At 46.3% G+C, this 15,811-nt stretch overlaps 1 protein-coding gene across 7 annotated transcripts in view; it reads left to right on the top strand.

The window, feature by feature from the left end:
• The window catches only part of LOC149364195 (uncharacterized), a 270,656-nt gene extending 269,192 nt beyond the window's left edge, over nt 1–1,464 (top strand). For all 7 annotated transcript variants that reach the window (XM_089574177.1, XM_089574179.1, XM_089574175.1 and 4 more), the window contains one exon: nt 1,118–1,464. In XM_089574177.1, coding sequence (XP_089430303.1) covers nt 1,118–1,165 — 48 coding nt within the window. In that variant the 3' untranslated portion in view covers nt 1,166–1,464. The remainder of the gene's footprint in view (nt 1–1,117) is intronic.
• The last annotated feature ends 14,347 nt before the right edge of the window (nt 1,465–15,811 follow it).

The following is a 15,811-nucleotide window of genomic DNA, read 5'->3' as shown; positions in this document are numbered from 1 at the left end:
AGGTGAGTGAGCCAGACGATCCATTAACCGCCTTCCCGCTAAACGCAAGGCTAACAGCCCTAATCAAACATATGCAGCGTATGGGGTGGGTCTTTCTGCATCGCCATCGTTCAAAACCTGCCGCATGCGAGAGGAAATTATCCCCCCCCCCCCCCCCCCCCGAGTGTTTAGGCATCCAGGGGTTCTGAGAGCCCCGGTGCAAGGCGTTTAATATTGACAAAGGCTATACTTAGAAAAGGACCTAGATGGCTGAGTGCCGTACTTTTCCGAGGAAGAGGCGAAGGAAGAACAAAATTTATTCGGTTCCAGTGCTAAAGCTCAGTGAAAGAGCGCTTGCTCAGCTTCGGCTCGTTCGTCATTAGCCCACTCCGATTGAAGCTCAGCACTCAAGTAGGAAGGGTTAGGGCATGGGTGGTAGGGGGAGAGAATAGCCGTGTTACATGAGTACTGATGTGTTCTCTATCTGCCCTGATCTCCGGACAGTTTGGGACGGTGTTCCGTATCACGCCATTCGAAGTTGCGGTCTCTTTTCACGCTGCTAATGCCTTTCTGAATTCACGACGACCAACAGTCAAGTCTTGGCCAGGCTATACCATGCACGCCTCTAAGGTTTCCCTGTATCTATCTCGGAAGGAAATGAGCAGATATGCACCGTGTGCATTAGATATCCTTGGAAGTTTTTTTGTTTTTGTTTGGGGCAAAGGTCGTTGCCGGAAACGGTTTTACCGCGCTATCGCAACGTGAGAACGCCATGGCTTTGAGCCGCTTCATGCGTCAGATAGGCTGATCTCAAAGCGACCAGATCAGTTCGGTTTGAAATCAGCCTCTCTGACGCTAGAAGCGGCTCAAAGCCATGGCGGTCCCACGTTGCGATAGTGCGGTCAAAATTTCCGGAGCCCTTCACTACGGCGTCTCTCATGGCCTAAGTCACTTTGCGGCGTTAACCCCCCCCCCCCCCCCCCCCCCCCCCATAAACCAATCAAACGGACCGTTGCGAAGGAGGAAAGCAGAGTCGCACGTTTATCGTAGTCTTTTCCAGTTGAGATGTACCTCGAATCTTACCTTAGATGCGCGAGGAACATTCTCTAAAACGTTTTCTATTTTCTTCTTCCCGCAGGTTAAACTTTGGAGCAAACTGAAGACACAAGCGCCGACGAAAAATTGAAGCGTCGACCACGCGACTGATTGAGAGGGGGGGCTTACGTTAAGTCCAATTATTGTCATTTCGTTTTTTTTTAATTTTTTCCCTTTTCTCATTTTCTTTGTGACTCGGGGAAGTTTTTTTTTTTTTTTTCTCAGAAGCGCGTATCGCTCATCTTTCATTTTGATGGACGCGCCCATTTTGTATGATACCACATTTTTCGACACCTCGGTCGGTGGGCTCATCTCTTTCTGTCTTTCCCTCTCCACCCTTTTCTCTAAATTTCCTAATAAACTTATGTTTTCGCAGGATGTCCTGCTGTACTTGAGTTGCCTTCATTGAACATTTACGTACCCGGCTTTCGTGTTGTATCTACACACACAATTTTTTTCAAAAGTTTACACGCTTGTTGTTTGTGCGAAACACATCCGCCTGAAAACTTCGCGCCTGTGTGTTTAGTGCGAAAGCGCTACTGGCCTCCTAACGAGGAAAGTGCCTATGTGTGGTGAAGCCTCCGAAGTTAGTCGTGATGTGGGAAATGGCGGGAAATTAACGAGACCGAATGTTTAACGGTGGCTATGCTGATTTGGGGTGCAGTCACTAATGACAATGGCGATAAAGGCCTCTAGGTGAGTGGTCTTTAGGGTGAAGGTACCTCACTATAAACGTCTTCAGAGTAAAGATCTTTGTTAAAGGCCTGCAGAGCAAATGTGTTCCTGGTAAAGACATTTAGGTTCAAGGCCTTCATGTTAAAGGTATTTATGGTTAACACCTTTAGTGTAAAGTTCTATGGGTCACAGGATGTTTTCGCATTCTCGGCACGTAAGGATCTTAAAGGTACACTGAAGAGGAATCTGAAGTCGTCTTTTTGCCGCGGGAACTCAATCTACACGTTCCTAGCATTCTTAGAAACTTCGATTTATTGCGCTGTGTGGCTGATTTTCCTAATTAAATCGAATTAACGTCCGGCTCCCGCCGTTTTTCTTGAATTCTCCGTCGTACGGTGGGCAGAGTCGACCAACGCGTGGAGTGCCTTGCAGCCAGCTCCGTGGAGGTTTTGCTTTCTCTTTATTTTGTTTTTTAGGTTTCCGTGAATAGACAGTTTCATTCGCAGATAATATTGCCGCAAAATAAGCCCTCAGAAATAAAAATACGCGCGGACTATTTGCTTCTACGGACTACTACGTATTACTCCGCCGATGGCAGAGCGGCAAGCCGTCGCGGGACTGGCTGAAAGGCACTCCACGCGTTGGTCGACTCCGCCCACCGTAAGAGGGAGAATTTAAAAAAAAAGGCGGGTGCCGGACGTTAATTCGATTTAATTAGGAAAATCAGCCACACAGGGCAATAAATCGAAGTTTCTTTGAATGCTCGGAACGTGTAGATCGAGTTCCCGCGTCAAAAAGACGAGTTCAGATTCCTCTTCTGTGCACCTTTAAGTGCCCACCGTAACTTTTTTTTCTTTTTGGTACGAAGCGAAGCGTTGCTTTTTCATTTCGCTGCGAACTTGCACAACTCCAAGGCGAGTTCTGACGGAAGCGTCAGTTCCTGTGTTCTATCTCGATTTGTTCCCTGTGGAGAGGAAGCTGCGAGCGTGAAGAAGTGGTTCTCAGACCTATGGGGCTGACTCATGAGTTTATGAGAACATGATGCCAGTGGATGGGGTTGAATCGGGCTAATTTTCATTCCACCAGAAACAAGTTTTGACACCACAGTACTGGAGCCTTTCCCACACACTCCTCTGCGCCTCAAGCCCCTGACTTCTAGGAAACTGATTCCTTTTTAATTCTTTTAGGGCGTTGTCGGTGGCACCACACTTTCGTTTTGTATTTTGAACCAATGTTTAAATCAACATTGTTCCAACTGCAGCAGCCGGGCAGGCTCTTGTGACTTATCGCATTGTTTATATGTCCTGGAACAGAGGGGTTGAGTGGTGTGCTGTGTCCTTAGCTGTACTAATGGGAATGAGGCACTCAATATAAACAATGACTCCAACTCGTTAACCAGTAGAACTATAGGAAGCACAAGCGAAATCGAGCTAATAACAGGGTTTCCAGGGCAAAATAACAGGGCAAAATAAAATTGTCGTTCGCCATTTTTTAAGGTAACAGTTTTGCATTTTAGTAAACTTTCGTGCGAGGCGTCGGCACGGGGCGGGAAATGCGCGGAATTTTTTATACTTCGTGCCCCTGGTTTCGCATGAAGGCCGCCGCTCTATTATATGGGCTTCAACTTAACCGATGCGGAATGCAGCGCGTGAAACTGAGGATATGAGCAGCAAGAAAGTGAGTCATATTTATACGCAGATAAACCTTCTGCTGTGCCTTTGGTATAGTCGACTTTGTTTCTTAATTTTTCTTCGAAACTGAGCCGAACCTACTTTTTCTCACCAGTGTTTTGTATTTTTATGCTGTATGACATCTACAAAAGTTTTTCTAAATCTACAAAATGATTATTATTTTTCACGGTGTGCAGGGTCTCACTATCCGCGGACCTTGGTAGACGGGGGCAGGCTATCCGTGAGCAGTTTGGCCGGTGTTCACAGGAGTCAATGACCTCATATTTGAGGATATTGAGGGTGACCAGTACCGGTATCATACATTTGTGATCAAAACCTCTTCGTGAATGTCATCCAAACTGGTGGCCGAGCTGACACAGTGGGAAGAAAATTCGTAACATGAATATTTCATTTGCTACAATAGCGGGCAAATCTAGAATCCTGTCATTTTAGTTTACTAACATTATAAAATATTAACAACGATGTAGAATATTCTCTCTCACCTTTTTCCAACACGGGATTGTAAGCTTCGTTTTGAAATGTTGCATCATAAGTATTTCAGGAAAGTAAAAGCTTTGCATCGTTTTTAACTGTCAAAATTATGTACGCTGGAGTATGCATGTTGGAGCGTCGCGCACTTTTGAAAGCCTTGGGGCGGATTGTTCTAACGTTAAGCAGAATGCCCTACGTGACGCGAGTCAGATGTTCAAACCTGTTACGTGCCGAAAGTTTTAAGCTGACGCAGCATTGGCGGCGATCACCCACATAAAGCGCAAATATATTTTACATGAACGGTCAGGCTAATTAGTCGTTAAAAGTGATAACCTATTCAACCGCTCCGTATGCTCGAAAGGTCATACTTGTTGAGTACAAATAACTTTGCACTACTCAGAGTTTAGCTTACAAAGGAGAAACTCCTGGAACGTTAATTTCTGTCAGGGTATAGCTTTTATTTTAAATTAATTTAAAAATTGTAAGGAAGCGCTCTAAATCTTAAATCTTTGTGGCGGGAAGGCGTGTTCTGAATAAACGCCACGTTTGGCAGTGCTCCGCTAGCCGCTAATTGGATTCGCTCTCCTGCAGTCGCTACTTCAAAAAGAAAATGACTATACCTGCCTAGAAATTGCCCCAGTTTTGGTTTTTATGAAAACTCCATTAATTTTTCTATGAAACTTATCGCACGCTCCCATATCATAAAGTTACATAGTTTAAGAAATAAAACATGCTTCTCATTGTTCACCTCATTCGTAAACACTGTTACAGCTTACCATGACCCCGTGGTACACTTTACGCGCGACTTCTCTCAGTCCCCCAATATCAGCAAAAATCTCTGTTTGCATCATTTTTCCGGTCTTGACACCAAACGTGGAGGTGTGTCTTGAGGTCGTAAGACTGGCAAAAAACAAAATGCATAAAAATAAGCGTGGCTGGAGAAAAAAAAAAGGAAATACATTGTAGTTACGACAAAATAATGAATCTCTTGACGTATATTCTAAGGACAGGAGGATGTTTCAAATTCTAACGCCGTACAATGCTGTAATTTAAAAAGAAAGCGTAATTCAGGGCCGCTTTGTGCTTGTATGACTACCCAAGGTTTAACAGCGATACCGCGTTCCCTGCAGCACTCCAAGATGAAGGCCGTGCTTGTTTGCGTGAGCTGCTTTTCGCCTCCGAAAGGTGACGCAGGAGAAGACTTTATTGTGTCTCCTTTTTCCACGACTAAATTCCATGAATGCCATTTAAGGGCACATTTCAATGTAAAATGTTTAATTCACGCAGTGAAACTATTCCATCAGCTTCGTCGCAAAAGTTCGAAAATTCCTGAATTCCACGGCGAAAGCCGCCAAATACACAATGAAGGGCTGAGATGGTGTATCAGAGGTCTGTTGCCCTTTGATAACGCTTCTCGACGATTATTCGATAAGAATACTGCTTCGTTTCAAGCTCCGACAAGCAGCTTGAGCCAACACATTCCAGGCATCTGTCTGGGTAACCATTCAGGCAACACCATATAATGTGACAATAGCGCACAAGGAACACAAGGGACGGAAAGGAAACGACGCAGACAAGCGCTATCTGTGTTCCTTGTGCGCTATTGTTACATGATGACCGTTATCCAACTTGCCCAACTTTCGGCTTAACGACATATACACCTACGTCTAAACTGTGTTCTCTTCAACACTCACGCCCTCGTGTGTTAGGAAAGCGAGGCTCCAAAGCAGGAAAGAATGTCGCAGAGAACCACGGCCAGCGACGAACGTCGGCGTGCCTCGCGAAAAAAAAAAAAAATGCTGAAGGCATGTTGTTATCATTGCGCCCCCTGAGAAAGTGACGGCCCTTGTACGCTTTTTCCCGCATATGCAGTAATCTACGTGTTTAACAACGCTACCCACTTTGAGTGGAAGAAGCTGGTCTGCGAGAGAAATTAACTGGTTTGCGTAGTGAGCCTTTGACTTGAAAAGCGGGCACAGGCATGCAGTTGTCCTAGACACAAAGGTGAAGACAAATGCAAGGTGGAAATTGCGCCGATGAAAGGTTTGCTTTCGAGAATAGACGAGTGATAATTATCTGGATTTCTGCAGGCAAAAGCAAAACTGAGCTGTCGGGGAATTCGGCGGCGATTCTTGAGAAATTTCGTTTCACTTTTTAAATCAGGCACGATCAGTATACAGGCAGAGGATATCTATTTGGCCGAACACATACAGGTGTATCAACGAAACGATGAGCAATTTGTTAATTGAAGCTTCTTCTCAATCATTCTATTACGGGTTGAAGGCTCTTGCCTAACTCGCGTGACTTCCCGTAATTCCTGGATGGACAAGGAAGCTGCAGTTATGCAGGTCGATGAACCTGCCAACACCCGTCTTTCCTTGCGGTGTTACTTAACGTATGCTTGTAAAACCACGGCATCGCCTTGGAGTGAGAACTGCCTCGCCCATTCCGTGGTGTCTTTCCTGAGCCCATGCTCAACACATCTTGTGGTGCATCTTATGAAAAGAAGGGCTGCGGATTTATTTCGACAACCTGGAGTTCTTTACCGTGCATCGTAATCGGGAGGGGGGAAGGGGGGGGGGGGGGGGGGGGCGGGGAGTGTGAAAGGAAAGTGTCCCCGAGAAATGATAACAAGAGGTTACGAGCGTAAGTTAAAATTAGGTAAGTAGCAATGGTAATACTAAAAAAAAAGTGAAAGAGGTCAAAATAAGTCATTTCTCAACTAATAGCTTGCATTGGTTCTCGTCGAGACCTATAGCTGGCGTGCGTATTATAATGCCGCGTCACAAAACAGAGAGGTGAGATAAGGTTACAAGCAAAGGATTGAAAATGTATTAAAAGAAAATGCCATAGTTTTAAACAAATTTATAACAGCTTCAAATAAATATTTCAAAAAAGTAAGGTGGCAGCTGCCACCATCCTGTTTCAAAGGGGATGATCCTATCTTCCATCCATCCATCGTCTCGAGTTAACACATGCACTTGCATGCACTTGCACTTGCAACACATGCACTTGCAAGGCATACTTGCATGCTGGTGGCGCGGTGGAACTGAGCCTAGCGTTCTAGGTCAGCAAAGACAGTGCTCCTGCATATAGGAAGCTGTTGACCAGCTCCTATATTGCGATATAACTATATAAGATTATAGTATAGGAGGAACCACTGGACTAGAGTACTATAAACGTCGGGTAAATCTCTAACAGCAGTTTTTCATGTCTACATGAATGAAGACATGTTTTTCGCCGAATCCAGAAGCATTCTTGGTTCCCGTACTCGTCGCATTTGCGTCGTGTTGGTTCCTGCACATTTTGCATTGTTTAGAACAAAGGCTGTAAGCTTGTATTTCCTTAATTTCTTCTTTTTACTGCTTTAATGCTGGCAACCTTTACATACTCCCTGAAGCAGTCACGAAACTGATGCTTTGTGTGTACGCTTTTTCTTAGGGCGAAAGGACTTCTTTAGAGCGGTGTGCGCACGAAATAAACCACACCGGTTGATTCTTGCAGCTATTTTGTACTTAATTTTAGACATTGAAATCATAGCGGTTCTGCCTTTAGAAAATCCGCTGACTCCAACTCGAAGCTCTGATTTTTGTTTATCTAGAAATATATCCCCGGTGGATGTTGCCCTTGACCAGGGCGATATATTTTTTTAAGGGGCAAAAAAATAAATAAACAGGCGCGATTCTGTGATTCCATCGGGTGAGCTCTTCGCTAACCTTTCTATGGATCGAGCTTTGTGCCCTGCCTTCTGACTTGTTGAGTTGTACATAGAATCGCGAACAAGTAGCAGTCCAAGGTCAGGCCGAGGAATACAGCCAACAAAGGGAGGAAAAGCAGCACCTGTGTGCGCCTACATCCGTTAAAACGTCCTCCAGCTTTAACGTATTCGCGGTATTGTTGCTGTGGCTGGTTCTCATTTTAGATCTAGCTGGTAATTTTTTTCCCAGGGCGTGATGCTCTATGCAGTGAACAATACGACAAATGGAAGAAGGATGGCGCATTTCGGTGCCGTTTTCAAGTTGTTCGGTACCTTATAGAGCTCTTGAGAAATATTTCTTAGAATATGGGCACAGTGCTTGTTATAGTACCGACCTTTTCATGCATGCGCTGCGCATTATATGGTTCCAGAAGAGCTGCATATTCACGTCCTGTCACCCAATTATACTGTAGGTTCCCCAGATGACGTGTTAAAGATAAGCTTCAAAACTCCAAAGCGTGTCAGAGGCGCTTTATGAAATCTCCAGTGAAGTATATTCATGACATACAGTGCACAGTAGCGCATCATTAAAAATATTACTTGCTGTCTTCAGCGAGAATCATAGGCGCTGATTGGCTTTCGTAGGCCTACAATATGTAGACGTGTTATGAGAGTACTCTTTTCGGTATCGCGATTACTTTTGCTATTATGAAATGTAATAAATGCTGCTAATTGCAAAACAGGCTTTCAGTCATTTAATGACCTCAATGGCATCAAAACGTTTTGGCAAAGGGGAACGGATCAAATAACCTGCAGAGCTTAAAACTATTAATTCAATACCGCTTATTTCATTCAGCTTTTTTTTTGTATCTTTGGAACATGTAAGGCTCAGAATATCAGAAACTTGATGCATGCGAACTTTAATCGGCCTCCAAAGCGAAAAAATTAGCACAATATGAGCCTGTTGTTCCGAATACCGGCAATAACCACGGCTCACTTTAAAACACCAGTCGAGCGTTCTTTGATGGAGTGCCAACTGAGCGCGCACTCTAACACATATATATATAGTACGGGCGAGAGAGAGAATAAACATTTATTGTGTAAGACCGTAGTGGATTGTGGGTGGGGTCCTCAGTCCAGGACTCCAGTAGCTACCGCTGATGTTTTGGCGATGGAGACTAGTTCCTCCGCTGGCCAGCGCCATCTCCCACTGCACCGTGTTGGTCGAAACCCACTTGGTTTAACGTGATGACACAAGGCAGATTTTCTAGGGCGCCACTTACCCGCCCACCTGGATCAGAAGTTTATTGGCCTGTTGGTAACAGATTAGCACATACATTTTCGGTCGCGGCAAGCAATGACGGCAATGCTGATGCCTTTCTGATATAGCGGCAGGATAGAATGTCAGCAATGGTGAAACCCAACCAGCCGCCGGTGCCGCTATCTCTGCAGACCTTGTTCGCTGAGATGGACCTTTGCTGCCGGCACAGCGGATCATGTAGCGCGAGCTCCAGTAACGAATGTCACTCCCTCTGTTATGCCGGCTCCCTCTTCGGGTTTCGTAGCGAAACCCGTGTCCCCTCGTTCTTTACTCCTATATCCCTTTCCCCTTTATAAGGGTATGCCCCGTGGCAAACATGCCGAATAAAAACTTGGAGATCAATGCGGAGACCAGCACTGGAGCAATGCGAAAGCAAAACGTCCACATACTATATTGACGTCCATGGGTATTTTGACGCCGGAGTGTATTTCTAGCGTTTTTTCGCGTTTAATTAAGTAACTAATTACACCTCATCGACCAAATTTTTCCCACAGCAACATTTTATCGCACACTGTCATAATCACACTGTCACACATTAATCTTCAGAGAACGATGTAATCGTGCGGACAAAATTAGCGGACGCGTTTTGCGGACACTTTCTACTGACGCGACAGAGCTGTATTATGCTTTCGCATTAATAAGAAACACACTCTTCCGGCGTACTAAAACAAGAATTATTAATGGCGTCGACTTTAGTAGTCCCTACTCTCCAAATAAGTGTCATGTGCTTATAGGCATGTCTGTCGTCAAATGGGTACATACTAAAGCTGTTAGATTCCGCTGTTTCCTAACAATTATTCGGGGCCACCAATGCGCTGCTGCCTCATCGGTGACGTAGAAAATAAGAACATTTTCTCTACTATGCAGTGTTTCGTGGCGTTATAGCACTGCTTGAGAAGTCGCACAACATTGTTCGGGAGCAGCTCGGCCCAAATACCGAAGCTACCCGTGTGTGTGAAAAACTGGCGAAAAAGGGTGAAAAACTGCGACTATATCCTCTTAGTGCAGTGTGTCTTTTTCTGCGTATGATTTCTTTCGTTTACATTTTAAGGGATCGAGCCTGGGACCTTCCTCGTGTTAGGCGGATGTGACAACCATTACATCACAATTTATTTCTTATCATCGAAAAGAAAGCTGCTCAGTGCTGCTGCGCGTACGATAGACGACCTTAAAGAAGCTGAGTTGCAGAAAGAATATAATGAAAAAAAAAATTATTGCACTGACCCTAGGAGCGACGCAAATGCGATATGTAGGTTGTGGTGTCGAAGAATTAATCTGGGTACAAAAAAAAAAAGCAGCAGTAAAAGTAAACTGCAAGTAAACTCCTTCAAGGATATCGGCAGTACGCGCAGCAACGCTGAGCAGCTGTTCTTGTGGTGTAAGGAACGCTGCACACGAATGGGGGCCCCCAGACTCTGGTTAACAATCAATCTCGTCGTACAGTTCCGATACGCCGAGGCGACTCCCTCCCGGATAACATACCCAACATTCACATAATCAAGTATGCACAGCAAAATTTTATGCGCGACACAGTCGAACGCCTTTTCGAGATCAAGCTGCAAGATGGCAACGCGACTATTTGTAAAATCACAGCACTCGAGCACACATCTTGCCTTGTGTATGTTAGAAAGAATAGACCGGCCTTTTATCCCGCACGTTTGGTGGGGGCCAACAATTTCCTGGATTACACTCTGTAACCTTTGCGCCAACACCTTCATATAAATTTTATAATCGACATTTGTGAGAGCAATTGGCCTGTACCCTGTTACGTGTCGTAACTTGTCAGCTTCATCCGTTTTCGGAATTAGGACAGTATGTGATTTACCATAAGACGGAGGCAATTCACGTACGTCGTAAGCTTCATTAAAGACCGTCTTCAACACTGGCGCGATTCTGCTCTTAAATGATTTGTAAAACGCCGCGCTCAACCCGTCTGGTCCTGGTGACCTCCCAGAATTTAAATTGTCTATTGCCATTTCTACCTATGATTCGGTTATTGCCAGCTCTAAAACGTCTTTCTGCTCGTCGCTGAGTCGCGGCAGTGCCACCAAGAAACCTGTTCTTAAACGTATTTATGTCTGCATCCTGTAATGCGAAGAGCGCCTCATAGTACTCAAGAAACGCACGCTGTATATGTTCGCTTTCGTCTGATAAGATGCCACCCCATTCTATGCTATCAATGTGATTTCGCCGAGCATGAGCCTTTTCAATTCCCAACGCTCGTTTCGACGGCGTCTCCCCTGCTGCTATATCTTCCGCTCTGGCCCGCACCAATGCTCCACGATAACGGTCCTCTTCTATTAGTTGAATTTTCTGCTTTATTTTCCTAATGTCATCGATCCATTTACCTGGCGCCTCACTTTCCTTTTCTAGCAGTTTTGCAAGCATACATCTTAGATTGCGTTCGTTTAGATTCTCTTCGTACGCAATGGCACTAGATCGTTCGACTGCTTTAATTTTGAAATTTTGACATTGAAATCATAGCGGTTCTGCCTTTAGAAAATCCGCTGACTCCAACTCGAAGCTCTGATTTTTGTTTATCTAGAAATATATCCCCGGTGGATGCTGCCCTTGACCAGGGCGATATATTTTTTTTAAGGGGCAAAAAAATAAATAAACAGGTGCGATTCTGTGATTCCATCGGGTGAGCTCTTCGCTAACCTTTCTATGGATCGACCTTTGTGCCCTGCCTTCTGACTTGTTGAGTTGTACATAGAATCGCGAACAAGTAGCAGTCCAAGGTCAGGCCGAGGAATACAGCAAACACAGGGAGGAAAAGCAGCACCTGTGTGCGCCTACATCCGTTAAAACGTCCTCCAGCTTTAACGTATTCGCGGCATTCTTGCTGTGGCTGGTTCTCATTTTAGATCTAGCTGGTAATTTTTTTCCCAGGGCGTGATGCTCTATGCAGTGAACAATTCGACAAATGGTAGAAGGATGGCGCATTTCGGTGCCGTTTTCAAGTTGTTCGGTACCTTATAGAGCTCTTGAGAAATATTTCTTAGAATATGGGCACAGTGCCTGTTATAGTACCGACCTTTTCATGCATGCGCTGCGCATTATATGGTTCCAGAAGAGCTGCATATTCACGTCCTGTCACCCAATTATACTGTAGGTTCCCCAGATGACGTGTTAAAGATAAGCTTCAAAACTCCAAAGCGTGTCAGAGGCGCTTTATGAAATCTCCAGTGAAGTACATTCATGACATACAGTGCACAGTAGCGCATCATTAAAAATATTACTTGCTGTCTTCAGCGAGAATCATAGGCTCTGATTGGCTTTCGTAGGCCTACAATATGTAGACGTGTTATGAGAGTACTCTTTTCGGTATCGCGATTACTTTTGCTATTATGAAATGTAAAAAATGCTGCTAATTGCAAAACAGGCTTTCAGTCATTTAATGACCTCAATGGCATCAAAACGTTTTGGCAAAGGGGAACGGATCAAATAACCTGCAGAGTTTAAAACTATTAATTCAATACCGCTTATTTCATTGAGCTTTTTCTTTGTATCTTTCGAACATGCAAGGCTCAGAATATCAGAAACTTGATGCATGCGAACTTTAATCGGCCTCCAAAGCGAAAAAATGAGCACAATATGAGCCTGTTGTTCCGAATACCGGCAATAACCACGGCTGACTTTAAAACACCAGTCGAGCGTTCTTTAATGGAATGCCAACTGAGCGCGCACTCTAACACATATATATAGTACGGGCGAGAGAGAGAGAGTAAACATTTATTGTGTAAGACCGTATTGGATTGTGGGTGAGGTCCTCAGTCCAGGACTCCGGTAGCTTCCGCTGATGTTTTGGCGATGGAGACTAGCGCCTCCAAGTCTTCCAGGTTGCCGCTGGTCAGCGTCACCTCCCGCTGCTCCAGCGCCCTGTTGGGCGAAACCCACTTGGTTTAAGCAGATGACACAAGACATATGTTTGACGACGCCACTTACCCACCCACTTGGATCAGAAGTTTATTGGCCTGTTGGTAACAGATTAGCACATACCTTTTCGGTCGCGGCAAGCAATGACGGCAATGCTGACGCCTTTCTGATATAGCGGCAGGATAGAATGTCAGCAATGGTGAAACCCAACTAGCCGCCGGTGCCGCTATCTCTGCAGACCTTGTTCGGTGAGATGGACTTTTGCTGCCGGCACAGCGGATCATGTAGCGCGAGCTCCAGTAACGAATGTCGCTCCCTCTATGTCGGCTCCCTCTTCGGGTTTCGTAGCGAAACCCGTGTCCCCTCCTTCTTTACTCCTATATCCCTTTCCCCTTTATAAGCGTATGCCCCGTGGCAAACATGCCGAATAAAAACTTGGAGATCAATGCGGAGACCAGCACTGGAGCAATGCGAAAGCAAAACGTCCACAAACTATATTGAGGTCCATGGGTATTTTGACGCCGGAGTGTATTTCTAGCGTTTTTTCGCGTTTAATTAAGTAACTAATTACACCTCATCGACCAAATTTTTCCCACAGCAACATTTTATCGCACACTGTCATAATCACACTGTCACACATTAATCTTCAGAGAACGATGTAATCGTGCGGACAAAATTAGCGGACGCGTTTTGCGGACACTTTCTACTGACGCGACAGAGCTGTATTATGCTTTCGCATTAATAAGAAACACACTCTTCCGGCGTACTAAAACAAGAATTATTAATGGCGTCGACTTTAGTAGTCCCTACTCTCCAAATAAGTGTCATGTGCTTATAGGCATGTCTGTCGTCAAATGTCTACATACTAAAGCTGTTAGATTCCGCTGTTTCCTAACAATTATTCGGGGCCACCAATGCGCTGCTGCCTCATCGGTGACGTAGAAAATAAGAACATTTTCTCTACTATGCAGTGTTTCGTGGCGTTATAGCACTGCTTGAGAAGTCACACAACATTGTTCGGGAGCAGCTCGGCCCAAATACCGAAGCTACCCGTGTGTGTGAAAAACTGGCGAAAAAGGGTGAAAAACTGCGACTATATCCTCTTAGTGCAATGTGTCTTTTTCTGCGTATGATTTCTTTCGTTTACATTTTAAGGGATCGAGCCTGGGACCTTCCTCGTGTTAGGCGGATGTGACAACCATTACATCACAATTTATTTCTTATCATCGAAAAGAAAGCTGCTCAGTGCTGCTGCGCGTACGATAGACGACCTTAAAGAAGCTGAGTTGCAGAAAGAATATAATGAAAAAAAAAATTATTGCACTGACCCTAGGAGCGACGCAAATGCGATATATAGGTTGTGGTGTCGAAGAATTAATCTGGGTACAAAAAAAAAAAAAAGCAGCAGTAAAAGTAAACTGCAAGTAAAGTCTTTCAAGGATATCGGCAGTACGCGCAGCAACGCTGAGCAGCTGTTCTTGTGGTGTAGTGGTTTCTGCTTCCGGCAGCCGAGCTGAACGGATCGCAGGGTCATGGGCTCCAGCGGAGCAGCGATAGCGGCCTTTGACGGCCGCGGAAACAGGATCGATGACTGCGGTGATAAGGATTACCAGATTATTTTGCCGACACTGCCAACAGGACGTGTTGTTTTCAACACCGTTTTTCTTCACGGCGACGTGCGAGCGATCCCGTTCCGGGTCGAGGATTTCCGAGACGCCCTGGCCGAGACCGGTACGCTCCCCGACGTGGTCGCGTTGGGGGCGTACCAAATCAACCACGTGTGGGCGGTTACCCTGCGGAACACGGAGGCAGCAAAGAAGTTGCTCGCCTTCAACGAGCTGCAAGTTAAGAAACGCCGCTGCCTCATTATCGACCCGGAAGACCAGCAGGTAAAGCTGCGGCTACACTGGATGCTTCACGGTGTGGCCGACGACGACATTCGGACGGCATTCGCGGCGTTTGGCAAAGTGACCGACGTTACGCGTGAGCGGTGGCGGATACAAGGCGTCAATGACAAGAGCTCAACGACAAGAACGGTCCTACTGAAGTTGAAGCCCGGCTTGAAAGTGGATGACCTGCCACACCAGGTACGTGTCGCCGGAGAGTTGTCTCTTGTCGTAGCGCCTGGGCGTCCAATGCAGTGCTTGCGCTGCCATGGTACAGGCCACGTGCGGCGTGAATGCAAGGTTCCCCGCTGTACGAAATGCCGGCGGTACGGCCACGCGGATAATGAGTGTGTCCGCACTTACGCGGTGGCTACGGGCGGGGCGTCGAAAGACGACTCTGCGGAACTCCTGATGGATGTAGTCGAGGCTGAAGAATCTGCGAAAGGCATAGAGGAACCCGAAACGCAAGCAGGATCGACGGGCTCTTCGATGCCGGACGCAAGCCGATGCCGGACGCAGCCAGCCGATGCCGGACGCAGCGATGCCGGACGCAAGCCTGAGGGGGCAGAACCTACTAGAAAGGAGACGGAGGCGTCGAGCGGTGAAGTAAGCGTGCCAGCGCTCCAAGAAACCGAGCCAGCGACTCTGACCGAGGAGAATCTTGACCAGGGCGGCGCCCGCACGACCGGCGTCCCTGCCCCAGCGAAGCGGCCACACGCCCAGACCGGAACCGAAGACGACAAGGCGGAAGCCCCCAGCGTCGAAGAGCTGCCGGCAAAAACGACCCAAGGACGGCGGTCGTCCATCCGGACACGATCAAATGTGTCGACGGAGAGGAGAGCCCTTGACAAGCCGCCCCCGCTGCCAGGCCTGGCACCAGCACCGGATGGCTCCGGTGTCAACGATGTCGTCTAGCCAAGCGCTAGACGTGAAGGGTAGGTGGTGGTGGTGAAAACTTTTAATTTCTGAAATAGAGTTTGGGAGCCACAGAGTGGCCACGCTACATGGTCGGCGTCCCTAGTCCGGGACACCGCATGACAATGCCCCGTCTCTAGCCCGTTTCACCAGAGCCCTTTGGGACTCAAGCGAGGAGCAGTTGAGAAGGGCAGTCTCCCAT

This window comes from Amblyomma mixtum, chromosome 2 (genome assembly GCF_055824585.1).
Source record: "Amblyomma mixtum isolate Tamu chromosome 2, ASM5582458v1, whole genome shotgun sequence".
Taxonomy (NCBI): Eukaryota; Metazoa; Arthropoda; class Arachnida; order Ixodida; family Ixodidae; genus Amblyomma; species Amblyomma mixtum.
The sequence above is the reverse complement of the archived record's forward strand: the minus strand, read 5'-3'. Positions and strand labels throughout refer to the sequence as shown.